Source organism: Buteo buteo, chromosome 7, assembly GCF_964188355.1.
Source record: "Buteo buteo chromosome 7, bButBut1.hap1.1, whole genome shotgun sequence".
Lineage (NCBI taxonomy): Eukaryota > Metazoa > Chordata > Aves > Accipitriformes > Accipitridae > Buteo > Buteo buteo.
In genome coordinates this window covers 46,754,687-46,781,429 of record NC_134177.1, presented here as the reverse complement: position 1 = coordinate 46,781,429, position 26,743 = coordinate 46,754,687, and the positions used below count along the sequence as shown (strand labels likewise).

General features: G+C 48.3%; 1 protein-coding gene across 2 annotated transcripts in view; it reads left to right on the top strand.

Moving 5' to 3' along the window:
• The window catches only part of MNT (MAX network transcriptional repressor), a 44,642-nt gene extending 27,302 nt beyond the window's left edge, over nt 1-17,340 (top strand). For both annotated transcript variants that reach the window (XM_075033099.1, XM_075033098.1), the window contains 2 exons: nt 14,091-14,283; nt 15,885-17,340. In XM_075033099.1, coding sequence (XP_074889200.1) covers nt 14,091-14,283; nt 15,885-16,600 — 909 coding nt within the window. In that variant the 3' untranslated portion in view covers nt 16,601-17,340. The remainder of the gene's footprint in view (nt 1-14,090; nt 14,284-15,884) is intronic.
• The last annotated feature ends 9,403 nt before the right edge of the window (nt 17,341-26,743 follow it).

Below are 26,743 nucleotides of genomic sequence, written 5' to 3'. Positions count from 1 at the left end.
TGAACAGCACTCACATGCCAAGCAGTGCTTCTTCATGTTGTTTACCTGACCTGATCAATTGATTCTATCTTGTCTAATTAGCCTGAATTTCATTGCCAATAATAAAGGCTTCCAGCAGCAATAGGCTGTGGTCATACAACATGGTGTCATCTGTAGACTTCAGAAAGTGAAGAGAAATAAGACCTTTGAAAAAACAGTGTTTAATAAAGTAAAGCAAGTTGGACACTGCTTAAAAATGTGAAACAGGTAAGAATTAGGACGTAGGGCTGATCTTCCACTGGAGCCAGTGGGAGTTGTTCATGCACAGCAAGTGCAGGGTCTAGTTCCTGCCCTTAATGGAGTTATTGAAGAATTTATTTTAGCTTCAGAGGCATGACATTGGGCTACATTGATATGGGAGGTGGGGTGCTCAACCTGAGAAGCCAGGAGATGCTCAGAGAGCTTCCAGTCCCTTGGCACTCAGCGTGCCAATCTGAGCCAGCCAGCCAGAGTTTCCACTGTCAGGCATGTTTTAATAGCTTCCAGCATGTAGCCTGGGACTGTGCTTAGTATGCAGTAGCACTGACATTGTTTTCCCTTTGGACGACTTGCACAGTCATTGAGTAGAAGAAACGTGGGATTCCCATCTTGAATCAGAGAGTTTGGTACTCAAGCTGGCACATCCGCCAAAACTGATGTGGGCTCCCAGGCGGCTGCGGATGTCTGAAATTAAATCCTTTGCCACCCCTCCCCAGCTGCAGCATGATCTGCCTGAAGGGAGGCTCCGTCCAGAGAGCAGTCAGTGGATTTTTATTTGTAGGAGTGGCCACAAAACGTGTCATGCAAGAGAGTATTTACAAATGACCAGAGTTTGAACCTTGTTGAGTGAGTGGAAGCTGTTTCTTAACCTTTGCCAAAAGGGATGGTGATTTTTTTTTTTTTTTAACAGTGTCTCGCTTGTGACTCATACACGAGAGTTTGGAAAGGGTAAACAGAATTATAAATCTTGTACATGTAGATTCTCTAACAATTAAAAAAACATCTATCATACTGCTGTCATTTAAGTAGTAGTTTAAAGAAGCACTCAAGGTTGTAAAAACCAAAACAACCTGTAAGTGAAGCATAGCACAGGGTTTCAAAATGATGGTTGTGTTGTAGCCTGTTTGGGTGCCATTGCTCGTACTGGTTGTCATCTGCTGTCAGAGAGCAGGCACGGAAGAGAAGGGAGTGCATGTGATGTGATGAAAGCGGTGATAATTACAGCTTGATCGCACAGGCTTTATTTTATTTCTAATATTGCAGAGGTCACCTGCCTTTAAAACAAGGCAAAACCCCCAAACAAACGAAAAACCCCACTGACGTCATAACCGTTCAGTTTGGTTTGTGTTTTAGTTCTTCCCTGAGAGCCTGATAGGGAAGAGGTCAGGGACCCCATGGCACAAGTTACAAGGGTAGTTTGGATTCCTGTTCTTGTTAGCAGTAGCAAAGGTGTGTGTTGATACTCTTTAAAATTACAGTGAAGTAATTACTGTTGGATTAAAATTACAAACAAATAGTTGCAAGAAAATAATAATCGTTGCATGTGTCTAAGTGCAGCAGACTTCAGCCCATGTTACACAGAGCTTTGCAGTTGTAGATGTCGGTAGCAGCCTTTGTCAACTATAAAATAATAAATGAGGGGGATTTTGAAACTGTCTGTCGTACAGCAGCAGGAAGTTGGTATCAGCTTAATCTCCTGTTGTTGTGTCGATGTTACTCTGATGTGATAGAAATACTGATAAAGCATGCTTTGGAGGATATGGAAATATGAGTAAGATTTTTACAAGGCTTCCTGTCTCAGTTATTTATCAAAAATTAATAGTGACTCTGATCCTGCCTGTGCCTTGGACTTGCCCTGCCAATTCTTGTGGTTTTATCTGAACGCTTTTCTGTGTGCAGCTGTGACTTCTTTTTTGTGCCTTTCTCTTTGCTGTCACTGTGGGGAAGACAGGCACAGGCCATGGGAAGCTGGGTGACCTGGTGAAGCAGTGAAGCTGCTTCTGCACAGGATGATAACACGTGCATCAAATAAACAAGGCAGAAAAAATGGATTTTTTTTCCCCCAATTTCTTTTTCTTTTAGCTGTCTTACTCATCTTTTACATCATTATGAGTTAAAATGTCAAGTTTACATTTAGAATGTCCCTTTCACTGTGGAGTTCTTGCTGTTTTCTTAAGTCCCTCTTGGTGACATACCGTTCCTTTGAGGACAGTCAGTATAGCACCCATGGGAGAAAATACAGTCCGCAGTCTGCTAATGAGGGTGTCAAGTAGGGAATGTTATTCCTGTAATGCTGAGATACATCTTGATCTGAATAACTAGGCTGCTCAGGTCATCCTGAGACAGCATTTAGGGAAAATTGTGTCTTTGAAAATTATGGCTCTGGTCAAAAGAGGAAGGTAGATGGCAGGTGACATGTACAAAGTAGGTGCGAGTTGGGTGCCATCTGTTGGGCAGGTACCTGATTATTCACTATATTCGCGTTTTAGGAGAACAGGAACTAGCTCCCCGAGGGTGATTGTGCAGTTCCTGCGGCATTAGCAAGAACAACTTTTATTTTGCTCCTCTTCCCAAAACGCTGAGATCTTTGAGAGGAAAGTGTCTCTAAAAGAAGATTGATTTCATCCTGCAGACGTTCTGCAGTGATGTTAATGTTGCGCAGGTTGGGTGGGTTTGCAGAAAGCTGGTCGATGCTTTCTGTATTCTCTGCTCTTTCAGAGTAGTGTGTGTTGTGATTCAGAGCTCATCGTCCCCTGCAGCTGGCACCTTCCTATCACTTCATATTTAAGAATTTAATGGGACTTTACCTACTCTAAGGCAATCTCTCAGCCCAGTGGGGCATGCTGTACTGTGCAGAGGAGCTTCAGCCTTGGGACCACCTTCGTGAGCAGCAGTGGGGGGTCTGAGTGCTGCCGGTGTGCGGGCACAGTGGGCACCGCAGCCACTGTGCCAGCCAGCGCTTGCAGCCCTCAGCCCTTTAGTACGGAGACAAAGATTTTCACTCAAGTGCACGGCTTTGATTCATGGCCTTGCACAGGCGCTGGATTTGGTTTGTATTTAACAACTGGGTTTTACATCCTCCCACTGCTGCCGTGGCCATAACAATGAGGGAGGGAGGTTAAGAGAAATCCTCTGGTGACCCAGATCTGCTCCGTGGGCCGTAGGTGGAGCCGTCGGGATGTGAGTAACTGGAGCTGCCCTCCTTACAAGGATGGAGAAACAGGGAAGAGAGGTGGTGCGGGAGGATGGCATCCTTCTCTGAGTCACCAGGACCTCAGCCTCCCAGACCCGCTGCCGCAGCGTGTGTGCGGTGGTGTGGTGGTCCTCTAATGCTGGGCAGGGTGGTTCTGTCAGAGCTCGTGGTTGTTGGGACCGCCATCACCTGCCAAAACCATGTTTTGGGAGGTGTGCTCTTTTCCCAGGAAAAGTCCTCGCCTACCTGCTCTCCCGGGCAGCTGCTCAAAGCCTGGGCAGCGTTATGTTCTGATGCACAGCTCACTGGTACATCTTGCCTGTTGGCTGAGCCAGCATAAGGATACGAACAAAGGGAGCGCCGCACCCGGGACCCGTCCAAAACTCTGCTTTGTCTCCCACAGCGGCTGCTGTGAGATGCCTCCAAGAAAAATACAAGAATGCTGCAGCAAGTAGATATAGAGATAATATGTCTCCACATTAATCTCCTCCTCATCTCTAGCAGTAAGAGATCTGGCTGCAGCTCTAAAGCGTAACTGCTTGTTGCCCTCCAGAACTGCTGTCTGTACATCATCACGTAGGCTCAGGAAAGGCTTGCGAGGGTCCCGCATCCAGCATTTGTGTCGTTAATAATAATTGCTCTTTGAAAAGCAGCATGCTTTGTTTTTGCTTGCAGAAAATTATTACAGTTATACCAAAGATGTATTTCCCACACCAAACAAATTAAAATAATTTGTTTGGAGTACTTTTCTGAATAACAAACACCACAGTTTTTTGGGGTCTTTGGGCATCGAGAATCTATTAGCATCACTAAAAATGTCTCACTTATTTCATGAATGACAGACTATTTAAAAAAAAATAGAAAAATCAAAATGCACAACCAAACTTATCACCTAGTCATTGTAAATAATACTTCGGTTTTTTTAACATTGAATTTCTCTTAACCTTGAGAGTCATATCAAGGAATAAACCAGATCTGCTAAACTGGTAGAAGCCAGCATGGTTTTGGTGATTGACCCTGGGCATGGCTATGCCTTTCCCTGGTTTGTGTTTGTACTCTGTGTTCCAGTCACTTGCTGCTTTTTGGTTTGTTTTTTTTTTTAATTTATTCTTTGTCTTCCTGATTTGGATTCTTCCTACCCTCTACCCTAGTAACTGTACTTTCTCCAGGGAGAGTGATTCAGGAGACTGGGTCCTCTTGGATCTGCAAGGCCAGTGCAAATAGCCATATTTCAGCTGTATTTTTGTTCCAGAGATTATGGCCCAATGTCTTTTTTTTATCAGGAGTCTTCAGTGCTAACTGTGCAAATAATAAACGTAAATAACAATGCATGTTCTCATTTTCCCTTGAGTTCTCTGCTCCAGGCAGATTTCCCATTCTGTGAAGTATTTCTATCTAGATATTATCTCTTCCCTTGCAACTAGATTGAACAGTGGTGGGCGCACAAAAATGCGATGATGACAAGCCCCTGCCCAGCACGCTTCTCTCATACTTGCAAAAAAGCCAGTGCAGCCTCTGCAGCAAACGACTGACTTGCTCGTTTCCTGAAGTCACCATGCTTGCTGCGTGCGTGTGAGGGTGAAGTCACCTCCCAGAATACAACAGCGCTTTTTGGCTGCCTTCCTTGTCTGGGGGTTAAACGCATGGAAGAGCTGGGTCACGAGGCTGCTGGCGAATGGCCCGTCGGGGTCGTTTGCACCCCGGGGTTCACGCCACACTGTAGATTGCCTCATCTGCTTTGAAGGATCTACGGGGCAGCAGCTGTGCCTGGGATCGGATCAGCCCGCAGCAGAGTGCTGGTGATTAGACCTACGAGTAGCGTGGGATGGTCTCAGTTTCACTTTGCAAGTTTTATTTTGGTTTTGGTGCTCATGTGAAGTGTCAGCTTTGAGAGCTCTGGAGGCTGAAATCAGTGCACGGTGGCAGCCTGAAGTCCCTGTTCTGCTCCTTCCCTCCCTCGACGCACAAGCTGTCACTTCTCCCAACCCACTGAGAACTGGTCGTCGCCGGACCCCTCCCCACGTTTCCCCCAGTGCAACGTTAACATCTTGGGGCTTTGGGTCGAGCCTGTCCTGATTTTATATTGCATCTGGGGAAAGGGAGACGGTAATCCCATACCGAGCAAAGGCTCTCGGGGGAAGCCCACGGAGAAACGGCTGTAGTACACGCTGTCTGGGTGTAGCTGCAGGTGGGTGATTTTAGTGGGTGGCGTGCGTGGGAGAGCCGCGTCTGCCCGGGGAGAGCGGAGCGGCAGCGACGTCAGCCGCCGCGGTGGTACTGTTGTGCCGCGACCTGTGTTTTCCCGTCGGTGGTACCAGGCTAGCGCATCCGGCACCGCTGCGGGATTTCATCTCCGAGAGCCAGCCAAATGAAGCAGTTTCCATGGAAACCATGGCTTTGGTTCCCGTGGCAACCAGCTGGGGTTTCACGCGAGCAGAAGGGAGAGGTACCACCGTTACCTATGCTGATGGCCTGATCCTGCCCGGTGTCGCTTCCCACAGACCAAGGGGTCCCGTTGGCATCAGCAGGAGCTGGGGTCCCGGAGGTCCGGGGAGTCCCGGAGGTCTGGGGTGCAGGAGCAGGTCCTTTGCAGGCAGGCTCCGGTGGATGCCATCACCTTTGCTGGTGCAGGCAGCTGCTGCTGGTGCGCAGGCTCAGCGCGGAGGCTGGGGACGCCGGCCTGCTGCTGGTGGGGGAACCGGCAGCTCTCTGTTTTCCTGCTTTCTTGGGCTCTCCGTCATCACGGCAGCTTGGGTTGAGTTGGGGCAAGCAATTTCTCCAGATGCTGGGCTTTAAACAAATTGCTCATCGCACCTGAAGAACTTCATAGAAAATTTAGGGTGTTTCAGAGTAGGAGTGCCCAAAATTGATAAAACTAATGCAAAACCCTAAAGTACTACAGGTGAGTGTGGCACCTCTGCCAGCAGAGTCTTGGGGATTTGGGCTGTTTGGGGACTGCAGGCTCCTCAGCATCCCTGTGTCTTCTGATGTTTTCTGCTTGCAACGTTTGTGGAGACAGGCTGGTGGACTACTGCTGTAGATCTGTTGCACCGTGGCAGTCCCTGCAAGGATAAGATCCTTTTCTTAGGATTTAGCGCTTTTTTGCATTTTATATAGGAATCAAAACTCCGTACAGCAGTAGAAAGCCTGACTGGCTGGGTCGGGTCTCTGCTGAATCGTGTGGAGGTCCTGCAGGTGAGGCAGCTCCTGGTTTGCTGCAGTGGCTGCGATCCCAGTAGCAAAGAGTTAAAGAGTCTGGCTCAAAATTGCAAATCACTTTCATGATTGCTCATTGATGAGGAATTTTTAATCAGTGAATGCCATGTAATAGAGCACAACAGCTGAAATATGCTTTTGGAAGAGCTCGTAATTGAAAGTGTGTTTTAAAATTGCTAATATAATGTTTATAAGGGGAGCTTTTTAATAAGACCTTTTAAACCTCACTAATGCCAACTACAGGGCTAGCATTATTCTTGAGGCAAGCGCAGAGAAAGCATTGGAGGCATTATTTTCAATCTTGACATAAGAATAAGCAATTTAATTACAGCCAGCTATAAAATGGAAAATTCTTTACAGTGACAAATGACTGCTGCTGCGTAGAGACAACAGTAGTTTGTGTCTGGTTTGTTTACCAAATAATGGCAAGTGGGATGCACACAAGGACCAAATAGCAGCTCTGAAACAGTGAGAAGAATGGGCACAAAGGAGTGAAATGTTACAACTGGTATTGCATCGGGTGTTTGCTGTCACTGCAGTTTGTGCTGGTCTTGCTTTAATAATCCATGTGGGTAAAGACTGCTTTGAAGCTGACAGCTACGTGTAAAGGAGGAAAATCAGATACTCAATGGGGAGCAAAAGCAAACCCACGTATGGATTTTAATTTGGTCACCGCTGTTTAAATAAAAGATGAAGGGACTCTTCATCACTGCCCTTGCTTCCTTGTCACCGTTTCCACCTGCATACGGGAGCAGCAGCGGCTGCGCACAGTGCAGATGGCGACTGCCCTGGAGAGGGTTGCGGTCAGAGCTGGGTCCCGGGCCCTTGGTCCTCTGCAGGCATTGCCGAGCAAAGGACTTGCTCTCAGCTTCAAACTTGGCACGTTTTCTGCAGGACCACTCTTACGCTTTGTATTACACACACTCCGAAGTGTGTGGCTACGTGGTCAAAGCACCTTTTAAGTACAGCTTTCACGTACAGAGTTGTTCTTGCAGGGATACTGATCCCTGCAGCGAACGATTACTGTGCACTTTATTTGGCCTCAGCTCCCTATTTTGCATGTGGTTAGGAGTTAAACTGCGAGAACTGTAAATGTTCGGAGTGAAATGATCACCTCGTTTTCACCAGAGCCAGCAGCTGATTTGCAAAACTTCCCAACCGTCAAAAGCCATGGATGGATTCACGTGAAAATAAGGAAATCCATGATTTCCTCCTGGGGTGGATCAGCTTCCCCCATATTAGGGTCAGGGTTTACTGGCTCTTTTAAGTGATGCTCTTGTGGAATTTTTTAAGTGGATAGAAGTGAAAAATAAATCAATTTTGAAGTTGTAGCTTCTGTAGCTTTCTTACACTGCAGAGTAAAAGTTGCCTGGGCAACCAAGGCTTCCAATTTCTTGACATTAAAAAAAGAAATCCTACAATCATCGCTGCACAAACATAAGGAGAAGGGTCTGTGCTGAAGTTTGTTGGTTGGAAAAGAGCAGTCTCGGGCGGGGGGGTGTGTGTCTGTTGAGCTGGCGGAAGCCGTGCTGCCTTCTTTGGTACACGTGGGTTGTGCTCAAGTCAACTCTCATCAGCTTTGGGTTCCGAGAGCCCCGCTGCTTTGTACAGAACAGAGAACCAAAACTGCGGATGACTACACCTTGCCTTCTTCAGGGGTTTGCAGCTCCCAGCGCCAGTTGGTCCTTGCCGCTGTCTGAGGAAGTGGGAAAACAGAAATGCAGATAACTCCAGCAACTTTTCCACCATGAAGAAACAGGATTAGTACTTCATGAACCAGGTTAAGCGGAAGAGTTCACACCAGGCAGCTGCAGGCGTGATCCCGTCTCAGTGCTCCTTCTCGGGTTAAACAGAGATGCAGGGGGTGGCAGCGATGCTGGCTAGGTGCAGAAGAAGGAAGGGGCACTGGGTCTGCTCCGACTGGCTCTGTAAGGTCAGTGTCGGCTTCCCAAACCGCAGCATTGTGCTGCGCGCAGGGAGGGACCTGTGCACGGTGAGAGCCTGGGCAGTGGGAGCGCTTGGCCACACAGCAGGCTTTCCCTGAGCACTTTCCCTGGATGTGCACTGGTCCTCATCCTTGCCAGGGACTAAGTCCATGACATAACATGAATCTAGGCTAAGCATAAAACTCGTAAAGCACTTTAACTGCCTATCATGAGGAAACTCAGCTGGATTATTTTTTTTTTTGTAATTGTTTCACATTCAGATAATTCAAAGTCAGATAAACTTGGAAATCACACAGATTTTCATCTCTCCTAGCATCTCCCAGCCCAAAGCTGCAGCAGATACAGAAGGGAGGCAGGCAGAAGGTTTTAACATTTGAAATCTAGATGCAAGGTCAGCACTGGAATAGGGACCTCCAAGCCTGGACGCAGAGATTGCCAACTGGGGGCTTCTGCTAGACCACCGCTGTCCTCAAGCCCGTATTGTCTCTGCAAGTGCTTGTCCTGTCACCCTGGGTGAAGGGACTGCTGTGATGAGAAAGGAGTCTGCTGGTGGTCCTGCGACGCCCGGGTGCTTGTTGAGCTGCTTGGTGTGTGGCAGAAATTTTTCATCAGTTGATTACAATAACGAGGTTGGGATGGTTTGGTTTTTTTAATACTGTAGTGTTTCAGATTCAGCTTAACCTTGGGAGGAGGGACTCCAGCTGCCTTGGTTATATCTGCTAATACCAGAAACAGCAAAGGCGCATTTTGGTGAGCCCTCTTTCCTGCTAGCTGATTTCCTATTCCAACAGGCAGAGCCGTTTGGTTTGAACTCTCCTCAGGTTTTCTCACCTTTTGGTGCAACCAGCCTTAAAGTAGTGACTTCCCAGAGTCTGGGCGACTCCAGACCTGTCCCCTGCTGCGGGGACCATGTCCTGAGAGAAACAGCAAGACAGTCCGAAGGAGAACAGCATCTTCTGGGGAGGGAATTCAGGAGCAAGGGTTTGAGTCTTCAGGCTTGGGTCAAACCTGGGGATGTGTATCCTTCAGGATCTTGGCAGGCAGCTTAATTGTCATCCCAAGTACCAGCACCTTATCAGAACCCTCTCCATTGCCATTCCCAGCAGCAGGGGAAGTGGGTCGGATGGCTGTTACTGACCTGCAGCTGTCCAGACACGCATAACTCTGCCTTAATGAAATTTCAGACCTTGAAAGACAGGTGGTCGGGCATTTGTATGAGTTCCTTTTACTGAAATTTCTTTCTAAATCAGTTATTTTGTTGTATGTAGTTTCAGGGTCCCTTCTGTCCATTTCAGCTCTAGCCTTGTGTGCCTATTCTGCTGGAAGATCCCAAAGGTTTGGGTTTGGTGAAAGGAGTGTCTGTGTGGCTGCTTCTTATTTTAAAACTGCTGTGACTTTTTTTTTTTTTTTTTTTGGTATTGTGTAGGATCCATTGTGATACTGCCGCTGTTGTAAGAAATTCCTGTTTTAGAAGAAATGTACTGGAGACCAGCACAAGTCTCTGAAGGTGTTTTCTGTTTGGGAGTAGGTAGGCGAGCAAAGACAGAATGACTAAGGTTTGGCTGTTGCTGTGGACTTTCTACCGAGTGATGGGAAAACCTGGCACCTGACATGGGCAGGGTGATTTGCAGAAAATAACCTGTTGGCAGGCAGATGCCAGATATCTGTCTGTCCAAGGGGCTGCTGGTGATGCTGGTCAGAGGGGACACAGGGAGATGTGCATGCACCCTCTTCCATACTGGCTGCTGGTGGGAAGAAGTACAAAGGCAGGAGGGTCCCTGCTCCCTGTCCCCTCTCCGGCAGGTTCCTGTGGCTGTTGCACAGAGGCTGGTGGGTCGGGGTCGGGTTCTTGGCCCCCGCAGGGCACACACACAGACCCTGCAGAGCCTGGGAGGGGGCTGCACCCTGCAAGGCCAGTGCTGCAGGAGAGGGAGGAAGGCTCTGGTTAATCACAACAAGTTCATTATTGGGCCAAGTAGCAGCTTAGCCGGGAGATCTGTCTTTACCGAGCGAGCCACACTGAACTGCATCCTAGAATAGTTTTTGAAAGATTACTGGTGCCAGCAGAGACTCCAGCCCATCTGCTCCTCCAGCCTCCCCAGCAGCTTCCCTTGGAGAGCACCCAGCCGGCAGGCACGCCGGCCAGGGGGGCTGTTCGCAGGAGCCCCGGGAGGAGCGTGTGGTCGGGGCGAGTGGCTGCCGGGAGCTGGCACCCCGTCAAGCTGTTTTCCATCATGGGGAGGGCTGGGGCTGCCGGAAACCCAGAGGGAGGCAGAGCCTGTGGGGCTGGGCTTGGAGCAGTGCCACGTCCCGAAGCCTGTGACGGAGGAGTGGAGCACCCGGAGAGCGACAGAGCGAGCTCCCTGGCCCTGCTCACTGGGAGACTCATCCTGGTGCTTGCTAAGGGTTTGCCTGCCTTTTCAGTAATTAAAAGTTTGAAACTAATTACCAGCTGTCCTCCCATACCTCATAGTTGTGCTTTCCCCTGGTGCTGGGAGTCTTCTCTCGCAGCAGGGAAGGAAGCCAAACGTGCTCGAATATGCTTGTGCTGTGCACGGTACGGGTGCTGAGGCTGCACAGATTTCTTTCTTATTCTTCCTGGAAAGCTGTGTTACTGTATTCTGTCCTTTTGTGATCGTGCCCTGTGAGTAACTGCATGGAGAACGTGCTTGGAGAGAAATGCTGTAGAGAGGGGCTGGGCTCGTGTGTGTATGCAGTGATTTTAGTCTCAGGCTTTCTCCTACTTTTTAATAATTAGAGAGTAAAGAGGAAGACATTCAGATGAGTTCTCTTCTTGCACATTTAAACCTGAGCACAGGAGCATGCACCTTCCTCATTGCCTTATCTTTGCCCTCTGTGTCCCACCTACGTCCCTTCAGCTGCAAGGAAATCAAAGCACACGCGCAGCATTACTGTGTCTTCTGGGTCAGGCAAAATGCTTCGGCTGCACTCAGTAGGATAACAGATGTTAAAACTAGCATACGGATTTTGGCTTCAGCCACGTATGAATCTAAATGCCATCTCCAGGCTAGGAGTCGGTGCTGGTGCAGAGCTCGGGGTCCTGGGAGTCCCTGTCCCCACTTAACTGCTTTTCTGCACCGAAAGACCTTCTCTGCTGCGGACACTCTGCTGTCCCAGTTCTGTCCCTCTCGCTGCTGTAGGCTACAGGTCTGCTGGGGTTTCCCAGTATAAAACCTTGGTATTGAGCAGTTGGCATATCTGCTGCCTGCTTACTGTTTGAAAAGCAGCGAGAGGGACAGAACTGCCCCCTTGGCCTGAAAACTGTCCATTTCGAGAGGCTTTTAGCTGAGTTAAAGCCATCTGTGCCAGGAGGCAAAGCATAAGCCTTGTTGAGAGGAGTTGTCTCCGTTTACACATCTGGAGTGATTGTGCTCTGCTAATACGCATTGTTTGGCCATTTTAAAAATGCTTCCTTTTTTTGTTACATCAGGACAAAGGTACCTTTTTTTTCATTTTACTTTTCTGTAAGAAGGCAGGAGCTACCCTAGTCATTGTGTTGGCTTAGGCTAAATTAAAGGCCTGGCTGAACAGGCTTTGAAGTTATTCCTGGCTAACTTTGGAGATAAAAGACCAGCAGAGCCATTGAAACGCGTGAGGTCAGGTTCTGATTGCAGTTGTCCTGGAGAACTTGAGAGAGAAATAAAGAGCACGTATTCAGAAGATCATGAGTCTGATCCTCTGCCGCTCTGCTAAGTGTAAGGTTTGCTTTTAAGTTCAGTACCTGCCAGCAGTGAGTGAAAAAGAGCATCCATGCAGGCTCTGTGGAGGTCTATATAGCTGGTATTTTCAGAAGTGTGTATGTGATTTAGATTCCCAATGGCAAAACTTAACTTTAGAAAACAGACAGGCTATACATGGTTTTGCAGATTTCACTTATTTTGTCTCTTTTATGCCTATAGTAAGTGCTGACTTGGGCTGGGGAACAGGCTCCCTGTCCTGTTACTGTTCAGTGCTATACTATTGGCTTAAAATCTCATAAACCAGTACCTTTTGTGAAGATCAGCTATTGTTTTTCCACTGCACTGCTCAATAATTAATCCCCATCAGACCTATGTGGTTTATATGTCCCATTAATAGTACTGGATAGTGTTTGGCATTTTTGTGTACCATGCTGACTGATGCAGCATCTCTTCCCTGCCGACGAACGTATCATATTTCCAGTGCTGAGTCGGTATTAGCAGAAGGGGGGAATATATACCATTCCTTGGCATTGACTTCAGGATTTCCCCCATGATGCAGGGTATTGTCTGCTCTTAGCCATCTCTTCTAGGTCAGGAGCTCTTGGTGTGTTGTGTGTTGCTCAGAAGCTAATTGGTACTTGTGCTTTTTTTTTTTTCTTCCGACCATGTTAAAGTTCCCTTTCTCTCCATGATTTACATGCTGGTTACGGAAACGCACCATGATTTTGTTTAGACCTACTTGGGCTTGTGCGCCCAAGGCTTGCCTTTTTTCCCCAACTACTGTCAGTTGGTTTAGTAAAAGATACTATCTCTTCCTATACACCTTGTCTTAGAAATACTTCAATATGTCTGTGGTTTTACCTTCCTGCATAAGAGCAGAGTTCTCTGCACAAGGTTTCTGTCTTCATGCAAGGATGTGGGGTGTTTTCCACCTTTCTCAAGCCATGGGCCAGCAGTCTGTTGCCATGCAGGACCACTGCTCTCTGTGTAGATGCTTCCTTTCCTTAGGGATGCTTGGGAATAGATGTACGTAGTAAAAACTCCATAGCCCCACTCTCCGAGTGGCTAACTGACCATGGTCTCATGTCCTCTCGCCTGGCGATCAGAGGGAACTGCATCCATTTCCCTCCCTTGGCACCCTCCAACCAGTCTGTGATAAGCCCTAATCCTCTTCAAATATTTCATAAGGCAGGTGAAGCGAGGCTGATGTTGGGAACTGAGTACTGACCCCTGTCACTCTAAACTGATGTTGAAGTGCAATAGGGAGCTCCCTTGGACTGAAAGAGAAGAGAGGAGTCCTGGTTTATGGTTGCTGCACCTCCAACAAATACCTGTGTGGGACCTCGGACAGTCTGCTTCATGGTCCACGAGCGCTCTGCATCCATGGGTCGTTTGTTGGTGTCCTTACAGAGGTTCTTTCTTGCCAGTGTCTGCACACACGTACCATTGGTGTCCGGTGTTTAGCTTAGGAAGTCATCAGGGTGGAAAGTGCTGTTCTGGGAGGGGTCTGGCTTCCATGTTACAGATGTGAGTCATAGTCATATTTCAACGCTCTTGGTTCTTAATTTTTCAGTTCTGTTGGGAAGGTTAGAGTGGAAGAGGAAGAATGCAGGAAGAAGATTTCATTTTCTGTCTTCAGAGCGGCAGAAATACTTTTTTTTGGAGAGAAAGCCTTACAGCTTTTCCTGAGGAGTTCTAGGCTTTAAAATTACCCTTGGAGTTGAAGGGACTCACACCTGACGTAGTTAAGCATTTCAGTTTTGAAGGCTCATCAGTTTTCTTTCAGAAGGCAGAAAGCAGTTGGCCAAAGTAACCTTTTAGGTTTTCATGGTCAGCTCTCGTCCTTTCCCTTTCTGCCTGAGTTTGAAAGGCCTAACTATATCTGAACATGTTTTACACCAGCATAACTGGTAATAAAAAAAAAAACGAGCTGTGAACATGGGAGCGACCAGGTTAGTGTAGATTATACTCGTCTTTGTTTTCCTTATATTTCTTTTTTCTTCCCTCTGCCTTTAGACTTTAAAGAGGAAGGAGAAAGAATATGAACATGAGATGGAGCGGCTGGCAAGAGAGAAGATTGCTACCCAGCAGCGACTGGCAGAATTGAAGAACGAGTTGAGCCAGTGGATGGACATCTTGGAGATTGACAGAATTATTCGACAGACAGTTCAGCCGGAGGATGACCAGGCATCTACCTCGACAGCATCAGGTGCCCATAATTTTTCTCTTCTTGTAATCATCACTGTACGTCACTGACACAGTTACATAGTGGTGGTGGGGATCTTCATTTAGCACCATCAACGTTTCTTTGCATTCAGAATAAAGTAAAACATTTTCAAGTGGTTTGTAATCATTGAAGTTGGCCTAATAATACACTGCTGCTTGTGTAAAGTAAACTGAAAATCGTGCATTAACATTAGGTAGATACAAAGTGCATGTTTGCACAGTCTGCTGATATCTTACATGGAGATGCCTGCTTTCAAAACTTAGTTTTCCTCTTGCACAACTACGCATCCCTGCTTTTTAGAACTGAGTGGCATATGAGCATCCTGATGTATTTGTGCATGGATGTGGGAGGGTGTTCAGCCACGTAGAGAAGAAGGAATTGGTACAGGAAAGATCACCAGAGCATTTGAACAACTTAATGAGCCTTCACACTGTGTGAAAAGGATTCACAGTGAAGATGAAATGATACTAACAAATATCTGACATGCTGTTCCCAGTAAGAAGTTTTTGCGAGATAGGAGAGTGCATGCTTTTCTCCATACCAGTGATCTGCAGCAGGAAGAATAGGCAGTGCATGGATGTACAGTGCTTTGCTTTCCAGAGATGAGGAGGCTGTAGCAGTCCGTAACCATTTGCAGCAGTTCCTTCAAATCATGACAGCATTTGCTCTTGGCACTTCAGGCAGACGATACAGCGGGTTCCAGGAAGGGAAAACCTGAGTTTTCTGGTTCATTCAGGCTTGTATCAGGCTCATCACCTTTGAACATACTCGCAGACTCCCAGTGTAGGCTGACGGAAGTTGAGAGTAGGAGTGCTTTGTCAATAGGAGTGCCAGCCATTCACCTCTCCAGCTGGCCTCTGCTGAAAATGATCGCTTCAAGCTACTACTAACCACAGAGCCTGCAAAAGGGAAGTGTCTTCCCTGGTTTTCCTGCTGCTTCTGTATCTTCTGAGATTTTTAATCTCTGCTGCATGGCTGGCTTTAGAGGAGGCAGTGCAAGGTGCCCTGCTTGTCTTCCTGATCTCTGCAGGGTCAGCATGTTTCTGCATCGCTTCATTAGTTCCTGGACTGGACAAGAGTCCGTTTTCCAGAAACAGACGAGGAACTTGCTGCCATGTTTCTCCATGGCTGTTTCCTTCCTGCTCTGGGAGCAGAAGGGCTGGTACCAATCAGTGGAACAACTGGACAGGAGGGGAAACCGTGTTCCTCTTCCCAGAAGGAGCCCTCGTCAGCCCAGACGGAGTTCAGCCCAGGCGCTCTCCGTCTGCTTCTGCTCACGTTGCTTCCCTTGCCTGCTGAGCAAGATCTCTCAGCCCCAAGCGAGACCTCTCAGCCTGTTGTGAGCAACCCTCTCTAGCCGGGGCTTCGAGCTAGTCTCGCCTGCCTGGCTCTGGGTCGTTGGCCCACAAGCAGGGAGGAGAGGGGTGTGCTGTGCCGTGCTGTGCTGTGCTGCCTGCCCGTAGCTCAGTGACTCCTCCTGCTGTTGTCTCTTGTGCCTGTGCTGCCTTGTAGGGAGGCTGGTTGGTCCAGTTCATGCTCTGCTGTCATTTTTTATGGGAGTTTCTTCCTTTCGTTTTTTCCAGAGGGTGAAGACAACATGGATGAAGACATGGAAGATGACAGGCCAGTGAACTCATTACCAAAACTAACCCAGCGCCAGCACCCAGAGCTCCTGAAAGCCGTCCCTTCAAACGCTGCTTCCCACCACCCAGCGGTTCTGCCTCAGCACCTGTCCATCCAGCAGAAACAAACCCCAGCCCATGCACAGCCTCCCATCCAGACGCAAGCACTGGTCCAGCCGCAGGCGATCGTCCCTGCACAGACTCACATCGTGGCGGCTTCAACAGTGCAATCGACTGTTATTGCCCACACCGCCACTACCCATGCTTCGGTCATTCAGACTGTCAACCACGTGATTCAGGGTCCACAGACCAAGCACATTGCTCACATTGCACCTTCCACGTCCAGCCCTGTGCAACTTACCACTGCTGCTCAGCCTATCGGCCACATCACTGTGCACCCAGCCACCATCAACCACATGGCCCACCTCGGCCAGCAGCTGCCCATCTACCCTCAGCCCGTGGCCGTCAGCCAGCCCGTGGTGAGCCATATTGCTCACACGATCTCACACCAGCAAGTGAATGGAACCACAAACCTTGGCCAGCAAGCGGTGATGGCCAAGCCTGCTGTAGGAACCCAAGTTGTCCATCACCCGCAGTTAGTTGGGCAAACGGTCCTAAATCCGGTGACTATGGTAACCATGCCATCATTCCCAGTGAGCACACTGAAGCTGGCCTAGAGGGGATCGTCTGACGGCGAGGTCTTTGTTGGGAACCTTTCCTTAACTCCATACATTCCAACCACGTCTGACTCCACGGGAGGGAAGTGCAGAAAATGCCGAGTGGCGGGACACCGGGCTGGGCTGTCCTCAGCTGCCCAGTAACCAACCTGCCGCTGGCAGCGAGAGACAGGGCCTCTCTGCACTTGAATTTTGCTAATCCGAGAAAACTTCAAAGACAGTTGTTCATGGTGATTTTTTTTCCTTTTATGTGTAATCAGTGAAATATGGATATGATGTTCTTAAGACTTTAATTTTCCCCTTTTATGTGTTGCTTCTTTGTAGAATAAAAATTGCTGATCTCTTTATTGAGACATTGCGTAGAATGGGAAAAAAATCATAGAAGTCTATATTTATATATATGTGTGTATGTGTGTGTATATATATGTATATACATATATATATAAATATAACATTTGAAGAAGGCCTTTTGTAAGGTTGATTATTTTGCAGGATTATTAGACAAAATTCATTTTTGGAGGAAGAAGACAGAGTGTCCTCTCTAAACAAGAAACTTTAAGATAGATGGTTTGGTGGACCAGGGTACATATACAGTGACAAAAAAAGAAAGTTAAACCATGTTAAAGGTATTTCCCGTCAATATATTACATTTCAAAAAACCATCTAAAATCACTGTGACTTGTTATGGCATTTTAAGGAAATTCTCTGTCCTGTCTAATAAAAGGAAAAAGAATACACAACCAGACTTCATTTGTTGCAGTTTTATAAATGATTTTTATAGCTATGTCAAAAAAATAATGTTTTTTATTATTTTAATGGTTGACAATGTTTTGTTTGGATGGTTTTTTGGGGGTTTCATTTTTTGTTTTGGCTTGGTTTTGCTGATGCAATAATGGATTTTGCAGATCTCTGTGCATGGCACTCCCCCTTTCAGGATTCCTCGTGCCAGTCCCAAGCCCCCAGGATTCTTGGGTTCGTTTTTGGTTTGCAGAGGCAGATGTGTTGTGCTGGCAACTTGCAATATGTTTATCTGGCCTGATAGCGCGGAACCTGGGACAAGAAGACCAACAGAAATTAAGTAGATTTGCTGCATGGGTTACTTTTCTTTGTTAGTTTGTTCCTGAACTGACCACGTTTTAGTGTGGGAGTCAGTGGATTAGAAAAGGGATAAATGTGGATGTGGTTATCTTCCAAAGTGCAAGCAGTTTTGACATCTTTTTTTCTTTGGGGGGGGAAATCTAGTCTTGTGTAGGATAATGGTATACTCCAGGAGATCAGTATGTATAACTTGTGTCTTACAGACTACAGTGAGACGTGCACCAAAGAACAACCCCTCATCCTGAGTGACCCTCTTGTTCATCCTTTCCGGTGGTTAGGTCAGATCTCACTGAAGTCAATGGCCAACTCCCACGGAGTCACGAGAGGAGGGATTTTGTTTGGCTCTGTGGGTACTTGCCTGCCTGCCTGGGAGGTTTCTTAGGACGTGTTTCATTGCTGACTGAATATTCTGGTCCTTGCACCGTTTTGTGTGTAGTACTGCTATTAATGATCTCTTTTCTGTCTTCCTCTCTTTTTAAAAACAAGTACTCTGTAGTCCTTAATGCAGGCAAAATTCCTGCTGTAGCCAGTGGACATTTTCCTTGGGGCAGGATGGGAGGATGGTCCCTGCTAGCATCTGACCAGGTACGCTTTGGAAGTGACACCCGTTCAGAGGAGGAGGTAAGGTGGGGCTGAGCAGTCACACCTTCACTGTGCTGGCTGGCTACATCTAGTTTGGGGTCAAGATATTCCACAGGAAAACGTGATCCATAGTCTGCCCAAAACGCCTGTTGACTCCAGCAGGACTTCTGCCTGGTCGTGGACTGCTGTGAACAGTGGCAGAGGTTTAATTAAGAAAACTTGGCAGTTCCATACCATCCATCCTATGGCTGAAACTGTGCTGGAGGCAGGAGTAATTACTGCAAACGGAGATCAAGCGTGATTGTGCCTTCTGAGCAGACATGGCTGAGAATTGCATTAAATCTGTTCATAAAGCCCTGGGTTGCTCTGTAGTTAACGCTTTTTTTTTTTTTTTTTCTTGCATCCTTGAGTCCAGGAAGCTCTTGCCAGTGTTGCTAGCACAGTTTCTACAGCAGAATGGACAAATCTTTAAGGATTCCTTATCCTTAAATCACATTTAAACAGATTGTTTGTTCTCACTTCTAGTGCACCATTAACACTGTGGGGTTAGCAGAATTGCCAGGGCTTTGTTGTCGCCTTGTACAGGTGGGTGCTTTCTCAAGGACGTTGTGTTTTGTGTGCCAGTATTTCAGAGATCAGCATTAGTTATCAGGACAGTTGCTCCTCATCAGAAACGCTTGAAAACTGAGTCTTTGCAACAGGGTCATCTCCCTTCTTACAAGGAACCGCATGGCTTTGCCTTCTGTAGCTGCGTTAGGAGGGGGAGGAAGCATCTTTTTGCCTTTCTTTACTGTTCCAACTCACAAAATAACAAAATTGAGGCAGGAAGCCTCATTTCTAGTCAAGAGTGGCTGAGCTTATTGAAGGAGAAAAAGCCCGGGTGGGGAAGCGGGGCTCAGCACACGAGCATTGGCAGAGAGCCTCTCTGTCCCAGCTCTGTCCTTCCCTGTGTGCTGGCCTTGGCAGGACCTGTGAGATCAGCCTGCATGGGTCGGTCCTGTTCTTCTTACATGGCATTTTGCATGACGGCTTACTTTCTGCATTGAAACCTCTGCTCCCACCTTAACCCCATTGGCTTCTTATCCCAAGATAGATACTGGTAACTAGCAGTGACCCAGGCATACAGCTGCTCTGTGTTTTCCACAGTAAAAAGTGTAGGGGTTGGAGAGAAGAGTTCCCTTTTTATTCGATACAGGCAAATGAGCTTTTGTGTGGATTATTTAATGGCCTTTACTGTATGGAGAGGTGATGCTGCTGACCTCCTCACCTTCTACTCCCTTGTGGTTTAAAGGTAACAGCGTCACTACCCTGCCCACATATGAGTCCCACATCTCTGCCAGTTTTTCTCTCCCCCTTGGAGTTCCACAATGCTGTTATGGCTGAACCCCTTCATCGGTGTTAGCCTCCACTTGAAGAACAGCTTGTCCTGCTTGGCCAGCCCTTAAGCTGGTCCAGACATCCCGGGTCTCATCTGCCTTCTCCATGGCTACCAGAAATGTTTCTTTGGGGTTTTTCTGTTTGTTTTTTAAAGTCAGCAAACTTCTTTCTGTTCTGTGGGGGAAAGAGCAAACCGCAACCTTTCTTTCCTCACGTCTGTCATTCCTGCTCAGAAACTTCGGATTTGCGCTAATGCTCTTAGAAATCATGTTCAGTACTGTATAACAAGGGGCACTTTAGAAATGTCTCTCCTCCTTTGATATATGTGTTTTCCCTATGGAGAAAGCTATATATAAATATATATATGTACACTTTGGGATTCAGAAGATCTAATTTGTCCCAAAAAAATCAATAAATATGAAGTTTACAAGAAATCTCTTCTGTTGTTGAATAATATTAGTTATTGGTAACCGTACCACAGAAAAAGTAGCAAATGGGTTTTCTATGTAGTAGTTTTGAGAAGACTTTTCTGTCCTGCCAAGCCTGACTCGGAGCCTGTAGGTTAGTGGAGACACTTCCACCAAGGGCAGGCTCTGGGTCTGTCACCTGCGGCACTGTGCTTCCCGACCTCGCAGCCTGCATGCTCCCTACGGGTCATGTCACGCTACCAACAGCAAAAATGTGCTCAAAAGCTTGATCTGGGCTTAAAACTTCAGCCAACGCAGTTGTGTTTGTTTGAAACGGACACCAGCAGGTCTGTGTGAGCAAAAACCTTCGGACAGCTACGATGACGTGGGAAAATACTGTCTTGCTTTCACAGCTTGGCCAGGCTGGGGAGTTGGACCATGCTGTCCCAGCAGACGAGCAGTTCTGCTCCTCTGAGCTGAGCCTGCCCGAGGGAGCCCCCGCGGCTGCCCCGGCACGTGGCATTGCCGGGCTGGCTGCCAAGGAAGAGTGGGCTGGTGACCGGGCACGTCCACTGCTTTGCTTCAGGCCGATTGCCACTCTTACCTGCCAAGTGCAGGCAGAGAGGAATAAACCCAAACTGCTACTTCAGAATTATCCTGGAAAGAGTTCTTACAGCTGACACTTTAGATGTGGGAATGTATTCCTGACCTCACCAATAAAAATTAGCCAGAACCCCGTAGTTTAGCTTAGGAAGGGAAATGACCCCATTTCCCATGTTCTCCGCAGTTGCTTGAACGGGGTCCGAGAGGCAGTGGGTCGGGTCAGGCATCCCTGTGCATGTGTGTGTTGGTGTGCGCGGTTGATGCCGTCTGTGTGCGCTTCGCTCGCCCACAGCAGGATTTAGAAACAAGGTGTGTGTGAGACTGTTCTCTCTGAACTCCTCGGTCTGGTGAAGGCACGGGCACCAGCTGGTCACCGCCTCTTGCTTTCTGGTGTTTGCGGTGGTCCTGGCTGGAGCTGCTGCTGTCCTTTGCTCATCCTCTGATTGCTCAGGATTTCTAAAACCAATCAAAACAGGTGGGGAGGTCGAGGGAGAGGGAAGAGTTAAAAAAAAGGCAGACAAATTACCAAAAGTAATTATAACTATTTTTTGCATGGTATCAGGTGGACAAGTGGTAGGAATTCTTGAATTCCCAGTTCATGAGCTGGGGTTTAAAGCCCTGCTTAGAGTTATGCTCCTGTCCTGGTCCAGGGTGAGGGGTTGTCTTGGCTGGAGAAACCTTGGCGTTATTCAGACCGTCAAGTCTTAGTCGTGCCACCGCTGCTGGGGACGTGGTGACTCGTGCCCAGACCTGGTGACAGCCAGGGTCTCGGAGCAGCTTCCCCTCGGGCTCCTGCCCCTGGCACCTCCAGCTTGGCTGGTGCGCCGCGGTGGTGGCAGCTGCTGAGGGCCACATCGTCAAGTCTTGACTCATACCTTTCTCAGGCAAAACCCACGCTGATCCCAGGAAAGGCTGAGGAGAGACTAGAGGATGCTGGCCCTTGCCGCTGGTGGCTGCTGCCTGCTTCAGAGTGGGGCACAGGGTGTGCAGTGCCTCACCTGCAGCCCGACTCCCAAAGTTGAAAATGTCATGCAAACTGCATCATTCTCTAAAACAAATCATTTTTATTTGAGTGTAAGCCAGACCATTGCCTTCAGCCTTCCTTTCAAACAAGGCCATTTTTCTGCTGGCATTTGATTTGTGAAGAGCGAGAGAGGGACGGACACGTAGCAGCTGCCGATGCACAGGGCAGCCCTGTTTCGCCCAGCCACAGTACTAAACAGCTTCTGTGGGTTTGAGAGCTAGTTTTTGACCAAAAAACATTTCTTGTGCATTTTTCTTTTTATGAAGAGGACCCACAGAGGAGGAATTGCGTGCTTTGTCTGTGATTTGCGTTCAGGAGTGGTGCACCCCGAAGAGGGTTGAGCAGTGAGGGGTTTGCTTGGCGAGGGGGACGATAACCTGGGGAGGAGCAGGGGCTGCACTTCGCCGGTCAGTGAGGCAGGCGAGCAAACCCCCCCCTTGGCTCACGCTGGGGCTGTTCGGGTCCATGCAAACCAGCTCAATCGGAGGGGAGCGGGACGGCGTCCGTCGGGAGGGTTTTTCCCATGCCTGTGGTGTTGCTGGGGTCGGTGGTGCCGTGGTTCGTGGGCTGTTCCCCAGACTGGTCCCGGGGAGCGTGCGCAGCCCGGCAGCGGCTGCCTGCGGCTCCTGGGGCTGGGGGGCATGGTGGGGGCCAGCCAGCGACCCACCTCTCACGCCTGGGAAAACAGGGCTGAAGCCAAACTGCTGCTGTTGGGCCTCTTTTTTTTTTTTTTTTTTTTTTGTGCACTTGTGTGTGTGTGTGTGTGTGTGTGTGTGTCCCCATCTGTGCTGGGGTTGAATACTGGGTGTCGAAGGCAAGGAGGGCTCAGGTGTCGCAGCTGGGCAGCCCCCTGGCCCCTGGCAGGATCGGGTTTTGGTTTTTTGAGCAGAGAGCTGGACAGAGGTGATGTCCCTTCTGCTCTTCTAAAATCATAAACAGTTTTTCCGGGTAGGAAACACACCACCAACTAATTGGCATTCAGCATATTACCGTGCAGGTCCAAAGGCTGGCCAGGCTGCTGCCTGCTGGTGTTGGACTACTTGTCTCTTTTTCTTTGTTTTAATTAAAAGTGGCCTTCTGTAACAAAAGCATAAAAGAAACAAAAAAAAAAAAGTAAAATGCCTTTGAGTGGTTTAGGTGGAGGTGAGACTATTGCTGCTTGTGTCGGTATTGGTGTGATTGTCCGTATGCACGCCTGTTTATATACGTATAGACATTCAATGCAAGACTTTATTGTGTCTCCGATTTTTGTATGTAGCCTGTGTCTCTTTTGGACTGGTTTGCATCCTGAGTGAATTTTTTGCATTTAAAAAAAAAAAAAGTGTGAAAATTGTTCCGGGTTGGGTGGGGATGAGGGGTGTTTGGAGACCTCCCTTGTATGCCTGGGGAGGGAGGCAGGAGGGCCGGGGGGAGAAGACGTAATTTGCCCGGTGTGACGACGCAGTTGGTGCTTGTTTGGCCCCTTTGCTTTCTGTGATGTGTATTGAAGTGTCCCCAGCGAAGGTGAGCAGTCTTGGCCAGATAAATCAGTTGACCTCTGCTTACCTGAGCAGCACACTGGCTCAGTCTGTTGCCTTTTAGGCACTTGCTTAAGCTTAACTAGACGTGCAGCTGCGCTGAGCTGGGACCTGACTGCCTTAAGGCTCTTGGAGATGGCATGGAGGTGGGTAGCTGCTGAGCATCTCACAGGTGAGGCTTCTGTTAGACTTTGTGTCTGTTTTTTTCTTGAGTGAACAGCTGTTCATTTCAATCTTACTTCAATTCTGAAAGATACTGGAATGACGAAAGGAGAACTCTCATACTTCTGGCCTATTTTCCATCCCTTGTTATCATTTTGAACAGATTAAAATTGATTATAACACTATTTTTAGATTATTTCCTTCCTTAGTCAAACATAAGTTGTTAGGAACAGATGTTTAGAGTTAAGGAAAATAGGTTGCAGATAGGGTCAGTCATGGCATCTTTCTCTTCCTGTTATACAGAACTTAATAATCCAAAACTTGAATTAATAAATTGCCAGCACAAGCACAGCATTGGGTAGGTGCAGCCTTGGTGAACATTGTGTTTGGCTGTTTCCACGCTGAGTCACCAGGCCAGCGCTTGCGCTCCTTCTCGTCCGGAGCTGCGTAACAGTGTGCTGCAAACATGAAGGCCCCTGCTCTCGTTTATTCCACGCTGCCCTGCACGGCCAGCGCGGGGCACGAAGCTGTTCTGCACCGGGAATTGGTATTCTTACTGACTGTGGGATGCCATTTTGCTCCCTTGGAGGGATTGCACGGCTAGTTCTGCCGTAGATCAGGATGAGGCCCATTAATTCGCACCCTTTCTTTGTGCTGTGAAAATGAATTTGAGTGTGAGGAGCACTGGTGGTGGGACACAGAGCCCTCCACAGCTCGCTGGGGGACGGAGGCTTGCCTCTGGCAGCTCTTGCTTCTGGGGAAATACCCCAAACTCCCATCTTGTCTCTGTACTGGGATTTTTCCCTGTCTGGCCGGTAGGCACATCCTCTCCGTGTTTTGTGTTCTAGTTGTGGAAGGCGCAGGCGCCCGTGCTGGCTGTGGTGTTCCACCATGCCGGACATTGGAAACGCACCGGCCAGCGCCCTTGCTGGCCAACAACACGCATGGGGCTGTACGCTGCCAGAGAGAAATCCTGGTACGAATGCCTTACAGATACGCCTTAACAATCTGATTCAAAAGTTTCCTGACAGAGTGAGAAATCAAGTACTAATTGCATCCACTCAACAGTTTATTTGCATCTGGTCAAGCACCAGCCTAGGCATCGCTGGGTGAGGAGCTGTGGTGGGAGCGGGGACCTCCCGTCCCTGCTGCCAGGGTCCCCCCGCATCTGTCACTGCATGTAAGCACCCTCTGGGCTAAAAGCGTTTACCTTTATCCTCGCTGCGCTCTTTGCATTAGGAATGTTTCACTGAAGATGCCGATTGTAAGTGCAGAATTGCTGCCAACGCTGGCCACTGAGTCAAAGCCCTGGAGACCTGTTTGCCTCCCCGTGCACATCACAGGAAAGCCAACGCATCGGCACGCACTCACACTGGGCAAATGCAGTCTTTGTTTACAGTGAGGACGTGTCACTGTGTTACCAATTTATTGAAATACTAAATATTGAAAAACCTAGACTGTAAAGATTTTTATGTGTTTGGATACATCTGCTATGTGAAAAAACAACTAATTTTGTACATATTGTATTTTTACTATTCAGCTGTACTATACTGGCTCTTCATGCTCCAGAATTTAGGTATCCAACATGAATAATATCCATGTAATAAGCACTTGCCTGAAATAAATATAAAACTGAAATAAACATGCACTGAAATCTGAAACAGGATTCTGCATTTTCCTCCTTGTGCTTTGCATGTAGATATTTCACTTCATTTGTAATTTTCCAGTTGTAAGAGCATAGCGGTAGCCGCCCCTCCAGATGCACATTACTGCTCAGCAGGTCTGGACTTCTTCCACACCAAGCCCGGAGCTTCTCCCCTGTGTGTGTCTGTCTGGCTCAGGCAATGCCACGCTGGGGGAAAAGCAAACGCTCTTTCCAGCCTCTGGAATTTGTGAAAACTTGGAAAATGGACATGACTCGAACATCCGTCAGCAAAGCAACTTTAATTTATTGGCATCCTTTAGGGAAGATTAAGATGTAATACCTGTTGGGAGCATGAGTGGGGGCGGTCGGCCGCCGGTGCCGCAGCGCCGTGAGAGCTGTGCAATGTGCCGTCCCGCCGTCGGCCGCGGGGCTGGGTGCTGGTGAGCCAGACAGGCTCTTTTTGCGGGTCACAGTTCCCGTCCCCGCGGTCCCTGCTGTCACTGTTCATTTTCGCTTGGGCACAGACTGTGACTCGGTTGTCGAAATCCAAGACCTGTGTCTGCTCTACTGCATTGGGGTTTTATGCCAGCACCAGAGCGCCTTCGGCCTGTGGCTCATCCTCACCCCTGCGGGGTTTGGGGTCCTGTCCGGGCAGAGCCCCATAACTTTGCCATCTCGGGGGTCCAGGTGTGCTCCCCAGCCTTGTCCCAGGGCTGCCTGCTGGTTATTGTCAGAAGCTGGTTGGGGGGTTTCAGGGGCAGTCCTGCTAACATGTGGTGGCAATATTGCTAACGCTGTTAATTAGGAGTTTGATTGGCTAGCAGCTGAAAGACTTCATGCTGTACAGCTGTTGTTCTTCCCATTTGCAGTCTGGGGTAGGGCATTGCAGGAGGATGATGTTCCATAACCAGTTCTTCTCCCCAGTCAGCCAGGACCTGGGCTGGAGCCCACCCCGGTGCCGTTGGCTTTGGTGCTCGTCGGCGCAGCGTGGTGCCCGCGGCCGTCAGGTGAGGCTCCCTGTCTGCCGGAGGACGGTGCTGGGCACCGCGCTGGGACCCTCGCGTCTGTCTTCGGCAGCCGGACCCGCGTCGGGGCACCCTTCCTCCGCGGTGGGTGCGCTCGGGGAAGGGGGGTGTTTGCAGGGCCCACGCCGGTACTGTTGCAAATATTCTGGTAAAGAAATCAAAATTTAATCACATGGAAGAGTTAGGTTTGATTAAGAAGTAAAATTGTGAAGCGGAATGTATAGGGTTGCTAAGTTTGAAACGTAGCCATAGAAACTTTAGGAGCTGTGTTACGCGTGACTCTAGGAACCTTAATATTGTTAAAGTCTGAAATAGCTAACCCTAGAAACCTCACCAGGAAGTTACTGGTTTTTCTATGTTTTGTTTCAAGAAACTAAGGAAACTGTCGTGGACACCAGTTGCTGCCTGGAAGCCCCCTTACCCTTCCCATCTCGATTTGAGTATCGAAGATTCTAGTCAGTAGAGCTAAGTGTAACTGACCGACGGTTGTTTTTAAATAAGAGTATTGATAAGGTTATATAACCAAAGGACCAGTCATTATAAAGGTTAAGAGTGAGCATAGCGTGCGTTTTTATGTGAAGAGCTTGTGTAACAGTGACCTGACAGGAAAAGTCTGTAAAAAGTGATGGATTTTGATACCGAGTGGGACGCGCCTGTGGAGGAGCGATCCCCCGCGTCCCCAGCGCCGCGATAAACGAAGCGC